This window comes from Phaenicophaeus curvirostris, chromosome 1 (assembly GCF_032191515.1).
Source record: "Phaenicophaeus curvirostris isolate KB17595 chromosome 1, BPBGC_Pcur_1.0, whole genome shotgun sequence".
NCBI lineage: Eukaryota > Metazoa > Chordata > Aves > Cuculiformes > Cuculidae > Phaenicophaeus > Phaenicophaeus curvirostris.
In genome coordinates this window covers 66,705,856-66,726,437 of record NC_091392.1, presented here as the reverse complement: position 1 = coordinate 66,726,437, position 20,582 = coordinate 66,705,856, and the positions used below count along the sequence as shown (strand labels likewise).

General features: G+C 48.9%; 2 protein-coding genes across 9 annotated transcripts in view; one reads left to right on the top strand and one right to left on the bottom strand.

Annotated features, from left to right (window-relative positions):
* Positions 1 to 16,748, bottom strand: part of CECR2 (CECR2 histone acetyl-lysine reader) — a 96,254-nt gene extending 79,506 nt beyond the window's left edge. The window contains exon 1 of one of the 2 annotated variants that reach the window (XM_069861508.1): positions 16,439 to 16,748. In XM_069861508.1, the coding sequence (XP_069717609.1) occupies positions 16,439 to 16,618 (180 nt within the window). In that variant the 5' untranslated portion in view covers positions 16,619 to 16,748. The remainder of the gene's footprint in view (positions 1 to 16,438) is intronic. The other variant, XM_069861515.1, reaches the window with a different exon arrangement.
* MICAL3 (microtubule associated monooxygenase, calponin and LIM domain containing 3) overlaps positions 1 to 20,582 on the top strand; it is a 571,168-nt gene that overhangs the window by 375,320 nt on the left and 175,266 nt on the right. The window lies entirely within an intron of this gene.

The following is a 20,582-nucleotide window of genomic DNA, read 5'->3' as shown; positions in this document are numbered from 1 at the left end:
AGCGCTCAAAGAAAGAGAACTTGCAGAGCCCCTGCCGTTTGTTTAGCCCAGACACTACTTCAAGCACTATAATTGTCTAGAAATCAAACAAGTGGTTGATAGCACCAATTAACACCTTCCAGCATAACAATACCTTCATCTCATCTCTCTCTCCATTCTCTCAAGGGCTTAACATATTGGCACCCTGAATGGCTTCTCTCCCAGACAGCAGACAAACAGTAATACGGAAGGGAGCGAGAAATTAAGAGGAATTAAGGTATGCAGTGCCCTAGCATGAGAAGCGGGGCAGCCTATAGCAGTTACAAAATCTTACATTAGAATTAAAAATTAGGAGTTGACTTGAGACAGCCAAGAAGGTGAAACTAGTCTAGAGGAATATTTTCTTACCCACACTCAAAACACTTTTTGTAAATAGCTACAAGCTGAGAAGATTTATTTTTCAGACTGACCAAGAATATTCACCAAGAATACAGTGCCCTCTTTGCACATGGGGGGAAAGGCAGCACGAGCCTTTCAAACTGGGAGAAGATTTATACAGAATCTTCAAGTTTTCTTCAGAATGAAGAAGCAATAAAGACCAATAAGTTCTTATGCTTAAGTTACCTCTTCAAGCTTCTTGTGTAAACTTAAGCTTGCGAGCTCAACCACACGCAAAAGCCTTGCACTACAGGAACACCTTCTAGCGCACTCCATATCCAGGATACAGATTGGGTACCACATCGAGCAGCAGTCTGCTCCAGTGCACAAACACGGGATATCCCAAAGATAAAACTTTAGTTTCAGAGGAGACACTGCTTTCTCCAATTACAGCATAAATCTGGAGTACTTTGACTCGAATTCACTGGACTTGCTCCAAATTTACACCACTGTGACTGAAGATAGCGCTATGCCTGGCAGGGAGAGCAAAGGGGCAAAAGCTTGCTTAATCAGTACGCTATTTTATTAAAGTAATAGGAATGTGGATGCGAGATACCCAGGATTAAAGCAAAGCCAAGTTTGTGGAGAGGCAAGGTCTACTCGATCAGCAACTACAAAGTGAACAGCTTCTGGATTCAGAGCTGATTTGGTTTTTTCCCCTCAGAACTTGTCCTACTATTTAAAATCATAAAATAATTATCTTTGCCTGAAAAGAAAGCTAATAACCTTTCACGGTGACACTGCCCCTCTACCTTAAGATTCAGCTTGGAGGAGAAGCTGCAGTTTGGGTGCATTCCCACGTGGAAGAAGCCTCAGGCTTTGCTCCTCACCAGAGCGCCGGGAAGGGCAGCTGCTGGGAAAGGAGCAGTAATCCCAAACCGGCTAAACCAGGCCACCTTCCACCACAGCCCAAGGGCCTTTCCCTCCAATATTGAAATGCTAATCTGACTTTGTAAACCCATAAACAAAAACAAAGAGGAGGACACAAGAGGTAAAAAGCCTCCCTGAACTCCATCCCCAAACCCAATCTCTGGCATTCAGGCTCTGTCCTAGCGAGCATGTTTTACCCACAGGAGTGGGTGCCACTAGCTCAGATATCAAAATTGCTGGCAGGCAGCATCTTTATGGTCAGATGCATTTAAATGGCCACTTCTACCACACACTAGAACACCCTTTGTTTCAGAAATCTGCTCAGAAAATAGCTTTTTACTGCAACAACAGGCCAGGCACAGACCTGCTTAGCCCTTTTACAAGGGGACACCATCAAATATTAATAGTAAAACATAACTGCCTTCTGCAGCTGGGCTCAAGCTTGACCCTGTGTGCTGAACGCGTTTCCTCTGCCTCCCCAAACCCCACGCTTTTAAGATCTATGCCTGCCCTCTTGCTCACAAAATAGGGGCAGCACCTTCCTGGAGATCCTGGCCAAGAGTTGGAGGTGTGCACCATAGCACCGGGTCTGCCACAGGGCGTGTAGGAAGGGCAGCAAAGGTCGGCTAGTAGGGAGAACAGGTCCAATGGCTTCCCTTGGAAATGGAGATGCTAAATCTCATGAATCAATAGGGACACACTATCCCGAGCCTTTCTGGTCCTTCTCTCTGCTTACTCTGCTCTTCTTTCAAACTCTGTCAGCAAACCCACATCTGTAGAGAGTCAACAGAGGAGATCATTTCTCAGCACAGAATGCTCCCTACCAGACAGAGCACGGCAACCATCTAATTACCCTGAAAGCTGCCCTTTTGTTTCCCATCCTCTCTGTTTTCTTCTGTCTCCTGACCTGTTTTTGCAGGCATTTCAGGCTGCCTGTCATGTGGAAGCCAGATTTTAAAGACAAAGCAGCAGCTCAGATATTTATCCCTCTGCTGAGGACCAGCTGACTCCAAGAGCACTGCTGCTACCACTGATCTTCACTGGAGAGGAAGAACACGGAACCAGAATAGGTTCATAGTGGATCATGGGTAAGGCAGAAAGCCTGCATGCCGCAAACAGATGAGCAGCAATTCATTACTGGGGTAGCTGAAGACAGGCATGGTTAACTTAGGCCAGAAGGTCCAAGGGCTCTTTCTCTGCCAAGTTTAGTCTTGGATGACAGTGAAATGTGCTTAATTTGACAGTTGCATTTTAACATGTATGGGCAAAGTCTAGAAGGAGACAGTGGCAGCAGCAAGGGAGCAGAGTTGGATCATTATAAGATAGCTTTCCTGTTGCCTCAACCCAGTGCTCAGTACTAAAAACGGATTTTAAAAAATTATAGATACTGACTCTTCACACTAGCAATGAAATAATTGAACACAACATCTTCAACACCACAACAATATTCTCACAGGCTACAAAAATTAGCTCTTCACCATAAATGTCAAAACTGTGCAACACCTCTGGCATTACAGAAGCTGAGAGCTTGGGCACAGCACTGGGGCAGGAAACTGTGAGGCTGGAAAACAGATGAACTTTCTCATTACTACTCTTTTCACATTAAAAAAAAAAATCCACTATAAAGGAAAGGTTTTGCACTGATAGGATTTCCCCGTCCTCCTCAAACTATAGGAAATATGCTTGCATTCCTGTAAGCATTTGGAAAGTGCAGTTCCTCAAGCAGCCACTGAAGCAGTAGAGAGAAATAGGTGGTCAACGAGAAGTTTACTAGTGGAGAATCCTGTCAAGTGCATAGAGATATCCTGGCTTGTCTGGGCTGTGTGCCAGCTGGGACAGAGAAGAAGAATGCCTCAAAGGTACAGGAGAATGTCTTCCAATCTCCACTAGGCTGTTCCTCCTAAGAACTGTGAAGTGCATCTTTCTTTACCAATACTTTGCTCTTCATTAGGTGAGACGAAGCCACTGTCTGGTTTATAATACATGACTGGGCACCAGCTATCATAAGCCTGGTGCATTCTCTAGGCTATCTGGGGACACGATTTGTTGGTAGACCACTACCAGGTATAGTGATCACCTACCAGGTAGGCCAAACACTACCTAAACTGGAGGGTATAACTGTGTTATCTCCTCTTCTCCAGGCTCTTGATAAGACCACCTTGGTGGTCCAGCACTGGCTACTTCGAGACCATCACCCCATTCTGCTCACAGTCCCCACATTGGGGAAGCTACCCTCTCCATGTCACACAAGTGCACCCCAGGATGCACGGCAGCGAAGGGTTAATTTAATTAGTTATGTGTGTGCTCAAAGAATTACAGGCAACTTCATTTAATTATTAAGTAGCCAATCAGGTAATCTCTGTATCTGATTAGCACGCTAATGAAATAATGTCTTCCAGTTCAAAGCTGTCATTCCAATCAGGAGACAGCCCTTCAGCTAGAAGGAAAAGCTGGCCAGGTTTCCATGGGCTCAAGGCTTTGGATTTTGGACAAGAGATGGGAGCAGAGAGTGGAAACCTTTCTGCCTTCCCTCTCATCATCTCTGCCTCTGTACCAAACAGTGTGTCTCCCCTTTCCAGACGGATGGGCATGTTGGCTCCAGAGAGGCTCCCTGATGCTCCAGGCAAAGGTCCTGTGTCACCACCACTGCACATCCCTTCTCTCATGCTCCCAGACGCCCAAGATTACTCCAGTCGACCAGAGCCCATAGGGTGCCAGGTCGTTAGCATATCGCCTAGGCACTGCCAGCTAAGAGCTCTGCTAAATATGTGGGGCATGACTCTGCTATGGTCCACATGGGAGAAGAGTCACACAGCAAAGCCATTATAGCACTAAGAGGAAGCCAGAAATCCTCCTCCCTCCCCCACTCTGCGCTCTGCTCCTGTGTCATATGCAGTTATTTCCAGCCTGGGGAAAAGTGCAAGGCAGCAGCTGTCACACGAAGCAAGGACTTGCCCCTTTTAAACAGGATTTCGGGACTAAATGACCCATTACAATTCAACACAGCTGCAAGAACTGGGACACTTCCACATAGCCAGGAGAGGGGCTTTGGAAGCAAGGAAGGAAAAGAGGAGACAAGCAGAGGGTTAGGATCGTAATGCCAAGACCTGGCATAGAGTACCCCACCTCTCCACTTTTTATGTATTAGCTCTGCTGTCCTCTTCCAACTGCTACAGCTCAGCCTAAGCCCGGTAAGGCAGTCAAGATAGGGCGTGCAGTCCAGTCCAAACCCAGCATACCACCCTCCTCCCTCACCTTCTTACTTCAATGATGGCTCCTGCCCAGACCCAGCTCAGAAACCGCCTTTTCCAAAGAGCGGTGCCAGCTACTCCGCTGTGTAACAGCGGCACACGGCTGCTTTTTGCATAGCCACACACATGCTAACTTTTAATTAGCTAGCCAAGGTTTATCAGAGGAGCTGCAGCAGGATGTGGTTCGGCACAACCAACCATCCCAACATTTATCTGAGGAGCCCGACAGATGTTACTGTCCAAGCTCAAGCCTGTGCTGCTGCATCTGTACTTCTGAACACCCTCTACTCCCAGTTTCTATGCTAACTCAGCTCCAATTGCTGCAGTTGCCAGTGTGCCTTCGCACTGCAGAGCCAGCATTCCCATTTCTGAGCACTAGATCTCCTTCCCAGTGATGCTTCCACTCTCACAGCACATTTCTCAGGAAAGAAGTGGAAACTCCAGCACTAGTTTTGTTTAAGTTACCATGCTGAAAATGAATACAGAGAGAATCCCAAGAGGAAGGAGAAACATTTTAAGCAGTCCCCAGCCAGCCAGCTGGCTTTCTATGAGAACACTGAATCGCTGACACTTTTTGTTGATCCTTTTTCTTCCTGAGCATATCCCACATACAAGAAACAGAGCTGCTGGAAGGGAAGATGTAGCTCCCTCTCTTCTCTCTGCTGACTACAGCCATTCCAAATGAAGGAAACTGGTTAGATCAAGAAATTCAGGCTTGGACAGCACAATGAAGCATCCACTAATAATCAATCCCTCCACAGCAGCCTTCCTGCCAACTGGCTACAGACTAGGCAATGATTATAAATTGTAGCTGCTCCTCCAAGGAAAAACACCACAACATCATATGGCAGTCCATGTTCATCCTTTAATTCTGAAGCCAGTCCCACTTGCAAAAGAAAAACCAAAAACAAACGAGACAAGTCTTTCTAACTGCCCATCCTGAAAAAAACCCAGCTCTGAAATCCAAAGCTGGATTCCTCATGGCTTGTTCTTCACTACTCGCAAAAAGAAAACCCCAAAGTGATAAAAAAAACCTTGTGTCATTAAAGTTTGCAGAAAATTCTAAAAAATGGCAAGAGGGGGAAGTTTACTGGCTACCAAGATAGTACTGTCACCCCCCAATCTCTGACATCCTGCTACCTTAGGAAGAGCACACAGGAGAACCTGCTGAAGCAGAGCTTCCCCACCACTTATTAACCAGCAGGCAGATGCAATTCGAGCTCGACTTGAAGCCGCCACCTGGGGACCCGCATTCCTTGACAGCTCCACAGTGCACATTCCAGCTCCCTCATCCCCGTCCCTGAAACCAGGTCAGGGAGGCACAGCATGACCTGATCTCCACCTCTGATAGCACCAAGCCCTGTCCCATCCCCTCTCACCACCCTTTGTCACAGTCAGGCCACATTAGTCACCTCTCCTCATGCAGAGAAGCACAGAGCAAGGATACAGATACCCATCCATGCATGCGAAGGGACTCGCTCTCTGTGCCACAGCTATTTGCAGATCAGCAATCATCCAGATCTTCCCAAAATGAGAAAGTCCAAGCGTTTGGCAGGTCAGGCACTTACTACAGCGAGTAGTTTGTTCCTCTGAGGGACTCGTAACACCCTCCTAAATTACACATTGCCCTTTACGGGAACACCACAGCAGCTGGAATCAGCTCCCTTCTCACATTCCTTAATAAGCACTTCCATCGGAGAGCAGGGTGGATGCAGGGCATCAGCTACAGTTAATCGTAAGCAAGAGCTGGACTCCCTTTCCCCATGCTCCGCGGCACTATCTACGGTCTAAGAATATCCAGCACCACCCACCCCGCTGGGGCAGGGGGAGTCAAGTGGTTGGAGCTCCTAGGCATTACAGGTCTCCCTGTAACAGGAGACTTTCACTCTACCTCCCCCAAGCAGCAGCCTTCAGCAGGGCCCCTCGATAGCTGGTTGAGACCCTACATCTCATGGAAAGATAATCCATTGCACTACTAATGCACTACTGCAGCTGTCCATGGAGAAAATCCCCTTTCAACCAAAAAAAAAAAAACCCTCAAGCCCTTTGATCCTCTCCAACACACAATTATCTTAAGGGCAAAATAGTCTTCTGTGCCTTGGCACCTTGTATTGGGCTGAAAGAAAGGAAATTGAGACTGCTATTCCCTGTTTATTCTACATGGCTGCCCTGTCCAACAAGGCAAGCCGCTCAGGCTCCTCCAGCACAGGCAGGCAAATCCTGATGGATAGATACCTGCATTGCTGGGTGACCAGAGCCTAAGGGACATTTTTTGGGGAAAAGAGTTTGGGTTTTTTTAAAAAATAGAAGCCTGGATTTCTGAGAAAGATAATAACATTTTGCACCATCCTGTTTTTGTGCAAGACTGTCAGCTACCATGAAGTTTAACTGATTTCAAATGTATGCTTAAGTCTGACTTTGGAAGGAACAATTTAAAGGATCACCATCGACTTCAATTTAAACTTTTTCTAACCATAATGTTAATTTAAAAAAACCTAAGAAATATAGCAAGCCTTGATATAGTACCAAAGAAACCACCAAAACTCTTTTTAGAGAGGCAGATAAAGGTGTCCCCCTTGCTGCATGACCTCGTTACCTGTACAGTCTCACTCCACCTGCTGCCCAGGGCTGCAGCGCGATAAGCATTGCTTTCAGCAGAAGGGTCAGCTATAAAAAGCCCTTCCCCTCCCCACTGCCTGTTTCCATTCCTGTGCCACTTCTTCAGTCATGCTGGTACAAACCCTTTGTGGGGCTGCAGAGGGAACTGGCCGGGGAACGGTTCCTGGTTAGACGTAGCTCGCTTAAAGAAGAAAGTGTTGTGGTTTTTAATCCGGGTGAGCAGTTTTATTGCCATCCATGATGGGTGGCAGGAGCTGCAGTGAGAAGGCAGCTTGAGAATCGATGTCCTCTGGTTCCACCAGACATCGCTCATGAGTCCAAACGAACGAGACAGGAAAATGGCCACATGTCGTCAAACCCTCCAGTGAAGAATATAAAAATAGGAAAGAAAAAGCAAGTCACTTCTCTACTACCCTGAAATCCTATTAATTTCAGAGGTACTCACAACTGCACTTTATACAAGAATTTTCAGAAAACTCATCTAAAAATCTCAAAAAAGTATTAATCCTTATGCACATTTCTTCATCAATCAGCCATTAACAAGTTTTGAATTCTTGGCTAGCTCAACCAAAATCAAGAAGAGCGCTGAAGCCTTGGTCACACAGTTTCTATACCACACTTGGCTCCAGCAATCTTCCCAAGCACGTTTAGATGCCAGCGCACACACATGGCCTGGGAGCTGCATGTGACATGACCTTTGCAAGAGGAAGATGCAGAAAAGAGAAGAATTGAACAGAAGCACCGAGAAATGTCAGATGTGGGGACAGGAAGGGTTGTCATCCTTCATGTTCAGACTGGGAATCCTTCTGAAACCTGGACTACTTTTACTTGCAAGTACAATGTAGTTTGCATTTGAAAATGCATTTCACTTTCACAGAGCACCCTTAACGTTACTTATTGTCATGAAGCAAGTTGTGTGCTAGGCCAGTAAGCATTAGGCCTAAGTGAGGTCTTAAAATACACAGGAAAGCATGGAAGGGCTCCTGTTTGCTAGGGGGCTTGCTTATTTTCAGCATTCGAACCTTCCCAGCACACCAGAAGAGGGAGCCTTTGACTCCTCTCCCATGCTCATCATTTGTTTTATATTAGCAACAATGACAAGCTCTATTAAGAGTCAAGCTCTTTAAGTGAACTCTCACCCTTTGCCTCCTAAAACAAACACAAAACCCAAGCAAGAAAATAAAAAACACTCGACAACCCTCTTTGCCTTGTGTTATAGATATATAAATATTTTTGCTGCCACACAGCTCCCTGTGCACAGGGCTCACAAGAAATGAGAAAACTAGCTCTTCCTTCCAAACCTTTGGTCATGCAAAGCTCCAGCCCCTTTCCTGCAGGCTTAGTAGGAAAGAAAGAGCCAGAGTATTAAGGGCTTAACCAACATGGAGGAAAAAGACCCTCCACCAGAGCTCCTTTTGCATCACTGGCCCCAGCAACCACAACTAAACTGAGGCTAGAGTTTCAAGAGCCATGGCAGATTGACCAGCAGCTCGTGGCCACTGAAAACACAAGGTCCTGCTCCCACGACAGCACTGCAATCTCCCAAAATCCCAGTGAGCAGCTGGGCTGGTGCCAGGGAAGGGGCAGACCACATAATCAACAGCACAGCCAGCCAGGGCAAGACCTTGAAGAGGAACGAGATTGTCCTGGTGGCCAGCAGCCCCCAAACCCAAAACTTAGGGTTTCACTGCACCCTCAATAGCTGGTGTGCCCTCCTTCCCTTTAGGCTCAAACACACTGATTTATAAAGGAACTGAGGCATCCCCACCATCCTGTTGCTGAGCTAAGCTTATGTTAATATAGGGAAAAACTGAATCAGTGTAAGTACCTCTCAGGTGAAGAGCTTGCACCACTTAAATCGGATCAGTTCCAAAACTGCATTAAACTGGTGGCTTGGCCCAGAGCAGAGAGAGCGCAGGGACCATTACACCCCTCCCGTTTCAAATTGTTCAGTGTTTGGCGTACAGAGCACCTTCTCCAGCCAGCCCTCAGCAACTCTGCCCTGGATGATACAGCAGCTTTGCTTTTTCAGTGGAGAGCTTGTGTTTTAACTATGCATTTCCAGGATATAAAGAGTTCATCAAGAAGTTAAGCCAGCTCTGTAAGCAGAGACCTTGACTGCCATCAGCCCGTCTCCCTGGTAAAGGCAGACTTCTAAGCCCCGCAAAAAGCAGAAAAATGTGTGCTTTGGCAGTAAGCAAACCACACTTTCCCCCATCAGCTGTTTTCTGTTCCTCACACAAAAGGCTGCAAACCCCTCCTAATTGCAGGAGCCCTCCACCTAACAGACTCTGCTCTCAGGGCCCTCCTCCCCAGGAACTGGGGGAGAAATGGGGCACAATAGGAAGGAGACTGGCTAAAGGGAATAGATCTGTTAAATTAACACATTTTCTGTCAACCAAATCAGCTGCCCCTAGTGCTATTGTTGGTGAAACAATGGAGACCCCAGGAATGGGCACCCATTAAAAGGAACAAGCCTGCTGAAAGGATACACTCTGAGGCACAGCCTTGTATGTTTAACAGGATTCTCTACTGTAAGGAAGGAGGAATCACTAGGCTGCATTGTTCCCACCACCACAGCAGATGCTGTTGCTTCTGGTAACGAGAGGGGGGAAAATAAAAAAATAATTTTCATACCTACCTACAATAAAGTTTACATGATAAACTTTTAACTCGGAAGCTTTTAGCTGTCTGGCTGTTGTCGTTTCTGCCCATACCCCTTTTCTTGAGGAGATTTTTGCCTGAAAGAAGTCTATGAAAGCATCCATTGCCATTACAAAAGTTAATTCTTCACCCTTCATGCAGGCACTTAACAGATGCCAGGGGCAGAATGGCACAGCTCTGCCGGCATTATTCGCTGGGAGAGAAAGACTGCAATCAAGCAGGTCCACGTAGAAAGCTGCAACACTTTAAAGGTGTTACTTTTAGCCGGTTTGGTTAGGGCAAATTCCAAAAGGAGCAAACTTTTGAGGCCTAATTTAGATGCACTATGCAGAAGTTTACATTAGCTGCATTGAATCGGTACGGGTTTGTGGTAGTGAGCCTCAGTAAACAAAGCAAACTGAGAAGTCTCGTTTAAGCTACTACACAAAACATTTTTTTTTTGGTTGTTTTTTTCCTAGTGAGGAAAGACTTGCACCAGCTTATCTTAATTTTTTTCCTAAACAAGTCCAGCTTAAAGGGTTAAACTTGTGGGTACACAACAAACATGTCAGCTAACACCAGACATGATTCTTGGCCAGCTGTGCCAGCGGAAGAGGCAATCGCCTCCAACTACTAATGCTACTGAAAATCTGTAATATCACCCTCCATGTACTCCATCCAAACCACCAAAATTCTTGCCCCGTTCCTCTTCTGCCTCTAACCGCTACAGTCATTCCCCAATTCCCCTGTCACCTAACTCGGATCCATTCAAAATGTTGCTGTCAAAATAACCTTCCTCATCCATTGTTCAGACACCCTTTGGCTGCATGCTGTCCCTTCTTACTTCTTTTCATAGTCTTAGGATAATGTTTTAACTCACGTATCAGCCTCCTGAACTACCTATTCCTTCTTTTTGTATCCAGTTACACTAGAATCTCATTTTATAAAATGTAAACACTTGTTAAAAAGTTAAAGATCTGCAGTTGGGAAAGATGTGACTTGCATTTGAAATGGAAACTGATACAATGCCTTCCAATTTGCAGGCCACTTGAAACAACAGCTCCAAGAAGTATCTCTCTGCTTCCCGCTCCACTAATCTCAATGAACTCTAGAGCCCAATACTGACATGTAGGGTGTTAATGATTCTATTATGAACAGAATAACTAAGGCAGCAAAAGTGAAGGCCAGGAAAGTAAGAACTGGTGCTGGAACAGACAGAGGGAGCAGTGCCTCGCTGCTGAAGCAACAAAACCAAGCAGTGGATTGATGGGATGTGTAGATAGAGCAATAAATAAACCTCCATTTAATTTTGGTTTTTAAACTTGATTTTCAAACAACAAATACCAGCGTGCATCATCTACTCCAATGAAGCCGATGCTGCCCAGGGGAAGCAGAGCCACAGTGGAGCGAGCGTATAACCCAAATTCATACGTTGTTCATAAATGAGGGTCTCTGCACAACAATGTTAACACTTTTTCTTCTCAGTATGTTTCTGACCATTTTTTCCAACCGTGCCTACTTACTCACTGTACAGAGCCTCTCTCTGCACTGTCAATTACTTTACCTTTCCTCAGTCAATTTGATTTTACTAAAGTCAGGCACTTTGCATCAGACTGAAGTATTAGTGAGCAGATCTATGGTTCACTCTCATTTCAGACAGTCAGTGCCCACTCCTTTTCACTTTAAAGTTTCCCACCGCCACCAAGGATGGACACCCTAATGCCTGAATTATACTTCTGAAAGTGCATTTAAACTAGCTCAGACTTACCCTCCGTGAGTAGAGCTGACCCAAATGAATCCACTGACATTTTGGTAAGCTTGCTGCACCTACCTGTCACATCGATCTTAATTAAGATTCTAAATTTTTCTGATCAGAAACTGTCTAACTCAGCTATGATCAGCACAAGGCATCAGCAAATGCTGTATATGCTACTGTAGTATAAATAATAATGCAGTACCAGACCAGAATAGCTATAGAGAGGTGAGGGCTTAGCATTTGGGTACTGTACCACACTGCCTGTGCAATTAATTCCATATAAACCACTGACAGAACAGGAAGGTTGTGCCAGTTTGGTGCCAGGGATCACAAGGGACCCATTTGTAGGGCACAGAGCAAGGGACTCAACAGGGAAAATTCAGCAGGACCTAACATGACAGGACAGTGGAGGTCCAAAGCATATTTGGCCATCCTGTCCTCATTAGGAAAAACACATTTTCCAAAGTATTAAAATTCTAACACATGTGGAGTTTAACACATTAAAAAATATTTTTGCTTTTGAAGGTCTGCCTCATGTGCACAGATAGAACAACCCCTTGTTCTCTGCTCTCTTTCACACAGCTCTCCCTCTCTCCATGCTCTTCCCCCTCTTGGGGAACCCACGGGAGCAGTAGCAGCCGCTAGTTTGCAACAGCCACATAATATTCCTGACAAAAAGAGCCTGTTCAAGAACTGACACGGCGAACACCACACTACAGGAGGAAATAGGTGGGCAAGAGCAGCGGTGCCCTGTCGGTGGGTGAGAGGAACTTACTTAAAGGTAGAGCCAGAGCCTGAAGTCCTAGGAAGGGGCAAGAGGCAAGGAAAAGCATCTTAAAGCAGCAGTGAAGTTAACAGCAGAGGCAATTTGCCCAAAGGCGCTTTTAAAAACCACAGGAAAAGATTTATGTTTTCCCTGTGTAATGTGGCTTTCCCCCCTTTTCCAAATAAACTAAGTTAACAACAACATTTTGACTATTTTCAAGCACGTTCTTGAAAGTCACCTCCCCTCGACCTACCCAGGCAGATGTTCCTAAATGTTTTAGCCCACAACTCCTGGGAGCACATGCCAAAGAGCTGGGTGGCCGCGCCACGCTGGCTTCTGTCCAGTGTTTTCAAGTTGCACTGAAATACGATTGGAAATGTCAAATATTCCCCTAATATTTTCGACGCGGGCAGTCCCTGCAGCTGTCAGGAGGATATTTCAGTCGCAGAGGGGAGGGCACGCGGCCAGGAGAGACTTTGTCAACCAGAGGTGTCCCGCATTACAGTCCAGTCTTGCAGAGGGAAACAAATCACTGCCTATCATCGCCTGCACTAATGTGACTGTATAAAGCATCCTTTTTGTCTGCCAAGGCAAAGCCTACGGAAAAATGATGTGACCTGTAATGACAGGCTTTCTCCCGCTGGAATACTGTTAGAGTAGGTAAGGACAAACCTACTCGACGCAGATCTTACAAACCACGGAGAAAGAAGCCACGACAACCAAACCAACACAACTAAACCCCCACTTTTGCAGTGGCACGAAAGTTTCGTACAGCAGATGGCCGACATGGCAGCCATTTAAACGGGGAGGAAACCAACCCCAGAAGGCACAGAAGTGCTCTCTGCCATCCTCAGAGACCCACGTAAAAACACAGCGTGAAGCTGAAGGCGTCCTGGAGCACCCGCTCCTGGCCCACTGAACTTTTGACCCGCTGGCGGTGGCTGAACCCCTCCTGAGTCCTTCGCTGGGAGATGCTGCAGCAGAGATTTGAAAAGAGGAGCCCTGCGCCTTGTCAGGCGCCTGCATCTGCCAGAGCCAGCATGGGGGCTGGCTGCGCCCACCCCCTCCCCGAACAATGCCCACGGCCCGGACTGATGGATGCGCTTCTTTCTTTCAGTTTTGGACATCCCTATCCCGGTCTTGGACTTATGCGCTGGTCCAGTGAAAAGAAAAACAAAACAGCTGCTTCCCAGGTTTCTGACATCCAGCTGCCGATGGCAGCCCCACATCTGGAAGCTTCACTTTCTTTTGGGCCAATAAGTAGAGGAGGAAAGGTTTGCATTTAAAAAGAAACGAAATAAAAAGCTCCGTGCTGCTTTCCCTGTACTAAAGTCCCCGGACTTCTCAAATACCATCAGCGAATCTGCTCGGCACGGGAGGGATGGGTCCAGATGGCTTATCATTACAGAGCCTCCCAGCTAGCCATGGGCAGACCCAGCAGAAGAAAAAAAAAGAGGAGGGGGAGAAAGAGAGAAAAACAAGCCCAAAAGATAACTACATCTTAAACCCAGATAAAACCAAAAACAATAGTAAAAACATATCAGAAGATCAGGTTCTGTCTGGTCTGGGGACTGCAGAGGCTGTGGCAGTGAAACTCTTAACCTCACCCTCCCCTAAAACTGGGGAGAAAGACCAGGGGATATTTGTTAAGTTTTCTTTAATACTCACTTTTTGTAACAATGTTGTAAGCGTTAAGCACAAAACTCCCCGCTGGAGATACACTAGTATCAGAAAGAGAGGAAAAGAAAAAGCCACCAACCAGGACTTAACACAGAGCTCAGCCCTCCTAAGAAGACGAAAATACCCTCCCAGAAGAGCTGGTTGCATCCAGAGTAAGGCCATCAGTTAGACACAAGACACAGTACAAGACACAGTCAGACATTTGCCATGAAGCTCCAGAGCTTGAGGGTGATCACCCTCCAACTGAAACCTGCTCAGGTGAGCAGCCCCAGCCCTCCATCTCTTCTTCCACACACAAGAAAGCAGCTTCACTCAAACCACCTGTTCTGCTTCGCATCCAAACCCACCAGGGCACTCACCCTTGGGTTAGCATCCACAAGGGACAGTGACTTTTGAGGGAAGGGGCAGTATATTCTCAAACGCTCGCGCCTCTCCACAGTAACCAAAGCTAAACCAAGAAAACGTCATTTGTAGATGAGCACAGTTTCGATTATAATGGCTGGCTTGGGTTTTATTTCTCCCCAGTATTTGCCTGAAAGTCCTAGCATTTCTCTTCATGTCTAGACGCAACGGCCACCTCTGTTTTATTCAGACACTCCTAAAATCCAAAGCCCATCTTGGAGGCAGCAACGAGACAGCCAGAACAGGCACCAGCATTCCAAGGACCAGAACCAAGGGGGAGCCTTCTTTATGCAGCTGAACAAAGTACAAAATCAAAAAACACAGGCAGCAGCACCCTTAGGGAAAAAAAAAAAAAAAGTGTAAATCCCTTTGCCGGCCACCGGATTCACGTTGTGAACTGTGCGGGCAAGCTCTTTGTCCCAGGCATCCCTGAAAACCAGCGACGAGACTCGAACAACCACGCCAGGAGAGGGGTAACAACGATGCTGAGCCCCAAGGAACAGCAAGTTTTGGAGCCGCCTGCGCTGGGCTGGCTCGCACCGCGCCGGGGAAGGACGTTCACCCTGCTCTCCCGAAGACGAGAGGTCCGAGAGCCACCTCCGTCCCCTCTCAGCATCATCCCGATAAATAAAAAAAGCAAGTTAATTCGTTCCAAGTGATGTTAACTCCCCCACGCCAAAGCGTGCTCCGGGAACCAAAGGGGAGCCCACATTTACTTCATTTGTGAAGCAAGCCAGATGCTAATTGCCTCCAAAGGTGAAAGGCTAGTGCCTTGGCCCTTTTATCATTGTAAATTCAGGTTCCTTCAAGACTTGGCGGTGCTGGGCCCGGAGAGCCTCCCCCTTTAATGGTTTGGCATCAATAGGAGGGGGAGGGGAGTTCCCTTTCGCAAGAAGTTGCATCATTGAGAGACCTTATCCCCTTTCAAGATTTCGCACCGCATAAGGGATTCCCCCTCTTCAGAAATTCACATCCTGCTCGAGGAGGTTTTTTTGCTCTTTAGGGCTTCGCGCATCCCATTGAACTTTTAAGCATCTTTGGAATTCGCATTCACGGGGCAATTGCTGCCTTTAAAAAACACGCCACCACGTTATTCACCCGGTTTATTGCCAACGCGCTGGCAAGAATAGCTTTTCACAGCAAGCACAAAAGATTTCCTACCAGGGCACACTTTGTTTGTAACGTTTGTAGCCGAAGCACAAAATATTTACGGAACATTAGCCACGCACGCGAAAATAAGAACTAAAAAAAAAAAAAAGGAAAAAAGAATAAAAAAAAAAAAGAAAAAAGCATGAGAAAGTTAGAGAAGAAAATAGGTTGAAAGGTACGGGAGTTTTCCCTGCGAGGGGGACGGAGGCGGCGGGGAAGGCACCGCCGCTTCCCCGGAGCCGCACAATGAGGTGGGAGCAGCCCCGGGCTTCGCCGGGATGCAGGGAAAAGGCTGCCCCGGCTCGGCGGAGACCCCCCCGCCCCCGCAGCGGCGACACCGGCCAGGTGGGGACCTTCCTCAACAAAAGGGACCGACTCGGGCACAGGCTGAGCACGCTGGGGACACCCCCCGCCACCCCCCACCCCGACAACAGCCACGGGAATGGGGGGGTCACCGAGACCGCCTCTCGCCGCCACCATTTCAGGCACGGGGGACCTCCGTGTGTCCCCGTGTGGGACGGCTCCGTGTGTCCCCGTCGTCCCCCCCTCCAACCTTTGTGTGCGGACACCCGCCCGGCGGAACAATGCGGGGCCGGGGAAGCGGGGAGGGAGCCGGGAGGTGAAAGGGGGGGGCGGTGGTCGTCCCTGCCGCCGCCGCCGCCGCCCCGGGACGGGCGCGCCGAGAAGTTGTTGGATCCCGAAGTTGGATCGAAGCTACGCAAGTTGTTGCATCTGCCGCGAAACGGAGCGGAGCTGCCCCCCCGCCCCCCAGCCCCATCGCGTCTCACCGAAAGGGGGAAGGGGGGGGGGTGCGCGCCGCAGGACCGACCCCCGCCCGGTCGCGGGGCCGGGGCGCGGGGGGGGCGGCGGCCGCGGGGCTCTCACCTCGATCTCGAAGTCGGGCAGGCGGAAGGCGGTGCGGAAGAGGGAGCAGAAGTGCGCGATGGCCGGGACTTCCCACCAGGAGCGGAGCTCATCCAGCGCCACCGCCGCCTCGGGGCCGCCGGTACCGGCCGCGCCGCCCCCCCCGCCGCCGCCGCAGCCGCCGTCCTCCTCCGGGCACATCTCCCGCGGCCGCCGGCTGCCTCTCCTCCGCGCCGCCCGCCCGCTCGCTCCGCGGGCAGCCGGCTGCGTGCCGCCGCTCCGGCTCCGCCCGCCCCCCGGCGCCACGCCGCTCAGCGGCCGCCCCCCGGCGGCCCCGCGCTGCCCCCTCGCTGCCGCCCGAGCGTGGGGCGCTAGGGCCGGCGGGGGCGCTGCTGCTGCTGCTGTCCCTGCCGCGGGCAGCCGCCGCTGCGCGGGCCCATCCTCCTCCCCGCGCCCTGCAGGGCAGTCGCCGCGCCGCCGGGAACAGATGGGACCGGGACGGGCGGGGCGGGGGGGTGAGGGGGCGGGGCTTCGGTGTGAAAGGGGGCGTGGCTTCAGCGAAACGGGCGTGGCTTAAGAGGGAAAAGGCGCGACTTTGGTAGTGAGGGGCGTGGGTAATTGATGAGTGGGCGTGGCTTAGGGAGGACGGACCAATGGGGAGGCGAGAGCGGGCGCGCGGAGGGGGACGAGGCCTCCCGGGCGGGGCGCGGGGTGTGGGGAGAAGGCGGGAGGGTGGGCGGGGCCCGCGCGGGCGGAGGGGGCCGCGCGGCCGTGCACGAGGAGGGGGCGGAGCCAGCGCCTACCACAACAACAGGGCTGCCCCCCCCAACCAAGTCTCCCGCGCGGCCACGCCTACCCCGCGAGGGGGGCGTGGTCACGTGAGGGGGCGTGGCCGCGGTGCCCTGGCGCGGGGTTGGAACTGGATGATCTTTAAGGTTCCCCCCCAACCCAACCCATTCTATGATTAACCTCCGTAGCCTCGGTCCAAGCTGGATGACATTTGTCCTCACGGCACATTTGAGAAAACTGAGGCGTCCAGCAACAAAATGACTTTGCCAAGCAATCCTGTGGTAAATTAAAGGGGAAAAATATACATTAAAACCTTCACTCTACACATCATGATCCAGCCGTAAGATATTATCTTCCACTGGATGGTATCTCTACTGGTCTCCACACTTTCATAGAATCATAGAATCACCACGTTGGAAAAGACCCACCGGATCATCGAGTCCAACCATTCCTATCAAACACTAAACCATGCCCCTCAGCATCTCATCCACCCGTCCTTTAAACACCTCCAGGGAAGGTGACTCAACCACCTCCCTGGGCAGCCTGTTCCAGTGCCCAATGACCCTTTCCGTGAAAAATTTTTTCCTAATGTCCAGCCTAAACCTCCCCTGGCGGAGCTTGAGGCCATTCCCTCTTGTCCTGTCCCCTGTCACTTGGGAGAAGGGGCCAGCTCCCTCCTCTCCACAACTTCCTTTTAGGTAGTTGTAGCTTTGTTTTACTGTCCTCTTTGCCTCCTAAACCTCACCAAAGCCAGGCATTCCCAGTGGACATTTTTAGAGAGCACATGGCAGGTGGGAAATGGAGCAGGGTGGCATTAAGTTTTATCACCCCTTAGGCTGTAATGCTTCCCTTTGTAAGACTCACAGGTCCCAGAGAGTATGTCCATTGACCAGGGAGCCTCTACTCCCTGCCTGCAGCTTGCCCCTCGCCTTAGGAGTCACCCGCCTCTACTCCAGCCTCGCTTGTGTCCTGACTCAGGCTTTTCCCTCAGCCCGAGTGGATCTCCTGCTCTGCTCTGCAGGGCATCAGGGCTGCCCAGGACTGTGTCTCAGCCCTCGCCACTTTCAGCCCAGGCCCTTTAGCTGGTCACCATGAGCAGCTGTGGCTGCTTGTCATGGTGGGAAGCTGCTGGGGCTGGCCCCTGGCTGCAGCAAAGAGGGAATCCTCCAGGATTTCTGTTCTCACTTTATTTTTTGAGTGAGGGTGCCCAAGAGGGACCAGTACTCCACACGCTGCTGCTGCGGCAAGGAGCCAAACAACCTCCTCAGCCCTGAGGCACTCCAGTGTCTCACCAATACACCCAGTAACTCCCTTTCTCCTGGTGGTCAACATTGCCCTGTTTCGAAATCTATTATGGAAAAACATCCAGGAACAACAAGGACTTTTTTTTTCAGGACTGCTCTAATGAGACGTAGAGCCCCAGTGAAACACCAAGCTGTTATAGCTTTCCATGCTGTCACTGCATCGCTTTACAACCTCTCAGTTTGCCCCTGTAATCCAGCTTCAAAACGATTGAAAAGTATCACTGTGCACAGCTGCACTGGCTTAGGGTCTTACTTCCAGTGAAACCATTGCAAAGCTGGTGTTTAACCACAGTTTAGGACTTCTTTCCTTCCACTCCTTCCTACCTTCATCTGTATGGGGCTAATTTTTTATCAGTCTCCCTCTCCCTCTCTCTCTCCCTTTTTTTGTTAACTTTCTCATTTTTAGCCTTTCCCTTTCACACCTTATGTTCCCTTGCTGTTTCCAATGCCATCTCTGACTAGGCGAGGGTGATGGGCTGCCGCTCTGGAATGGTAGCGCTTGGCGCAAGACAGCAGAGCAGAGATGTGCAGAGCAGAGATGTGCAGAGCTCAGGCTGGGACTGAGGGCAATTAGTCCAGAACCAACTGGATGAAACCCAAAGCCTGGTGGTTAACAGTGCGGATGCAAGGAAGCACTGAAATGCCTGACTGAGATGGGGTGGAAGGGGGAGTAGTACCTCCCTCCTTCCTTCTCAGGAGCAGCCTGAAGATCGGCTGGAGAAGGCTAAGGGGAAAGCACATTGCAAATGTCCTGCTCTGTCTCTGACTTGCAGGCACCAGAGAGGAAAAGGCCAGTGGCATCAGTCAGTGTCATCCTGTTGATTCTGAGCTAATACCAGCAGACGCAGAGCAATCAGATTTCAGAATCTGCAATCTCAAGCATGTACTTTTGATACTGTCAGGGTTTCATCTCTCTATTTCCCTTCAAAATGAGCTTGGCAGCAGAGAATAAGGTGAAGGCATGAGCTCTGTGCTGTGCCCTGGGCCACTGCCTAACAACCTGATCCAGGAAAACTTTTGTCGAGGGTGGGAACAGCTAGTGCGGAGAAGAAACAAATCAAGAGACAGCACTGCAGCTTGGCAAGAATGAACAAGCTCTAATTTCATTGCCCTTTTTCATATTGCAGGATCAAGGGATACCCAGTGAAACTGGAAGGAAGCAAATTTAAATTAGTGCAAGGAAATATTTGTACCATGTGTAATTAACACATGGCATTTGTTACCATGAGGTTTCATTGAGGCCAGGAGATTAGCAGGATTCAGAAAAGGATTAGACATTTATATGGATACTGAGAACATTCACGGTCACATTAGACAGGATATAAATAAATTTTAGAAGGGATATAAACCATCAGGCTTCAAGGCAGAACATAACCACTAACTGATGGTGAGGGATTAGGGAGAAACTTCCCTTGTGGGCAGGTTATTCTATAATTGTCCACTATGGGGTTTCTCGCACCTTTCTTTGAAGTATCAGAGAAAGTGGCAACTGCTGAAGTGAGAAGACTGGATTAGGAGGGCTACTGGGCCGATGTGGTACGACAGCTGCTGCGCTCTTTGTGGAGCTCCTAGGGCTGCTTGAGAAATGGATTGGCAAAGAGGATAAGATATAAGATGTAGCATCAGGCCTCTTATTCCTCAGGTGCTGATCTCATTCTCCTTCGCTGTAAATTTCACACCCACAGCATAGATTTCCTAGGTTTTCCCATCAAGTTTTTTTGCCAAAATGTGCATTGTTTAATCAGTTTATTTGTTATATTTCTAAGTACAGTTTTTGTGTCTGCTTTCCCAAAGAAACTTTTGACTTAATTTATTGTTTGTGGAGACCAGCATGTTATACTGGAAGTCTGACTCTGCTTCAAAGCAAAATGACTCCAACACTTGATCTTGAGCAAGGCAGTATCTGATCTCTCACATATTGTACCTGTTTGTACTGGATTGAACCAGCTTCAGCTACAATACGGTAACTGCCAAAGAGGAGAGTACAGGTACATGCTAACTTTGTTGAGATACAGGTTTACTGTAAAATACCACTAGCCCTGCTTAAGAAATCTTGGAGTGACAAATCTTCA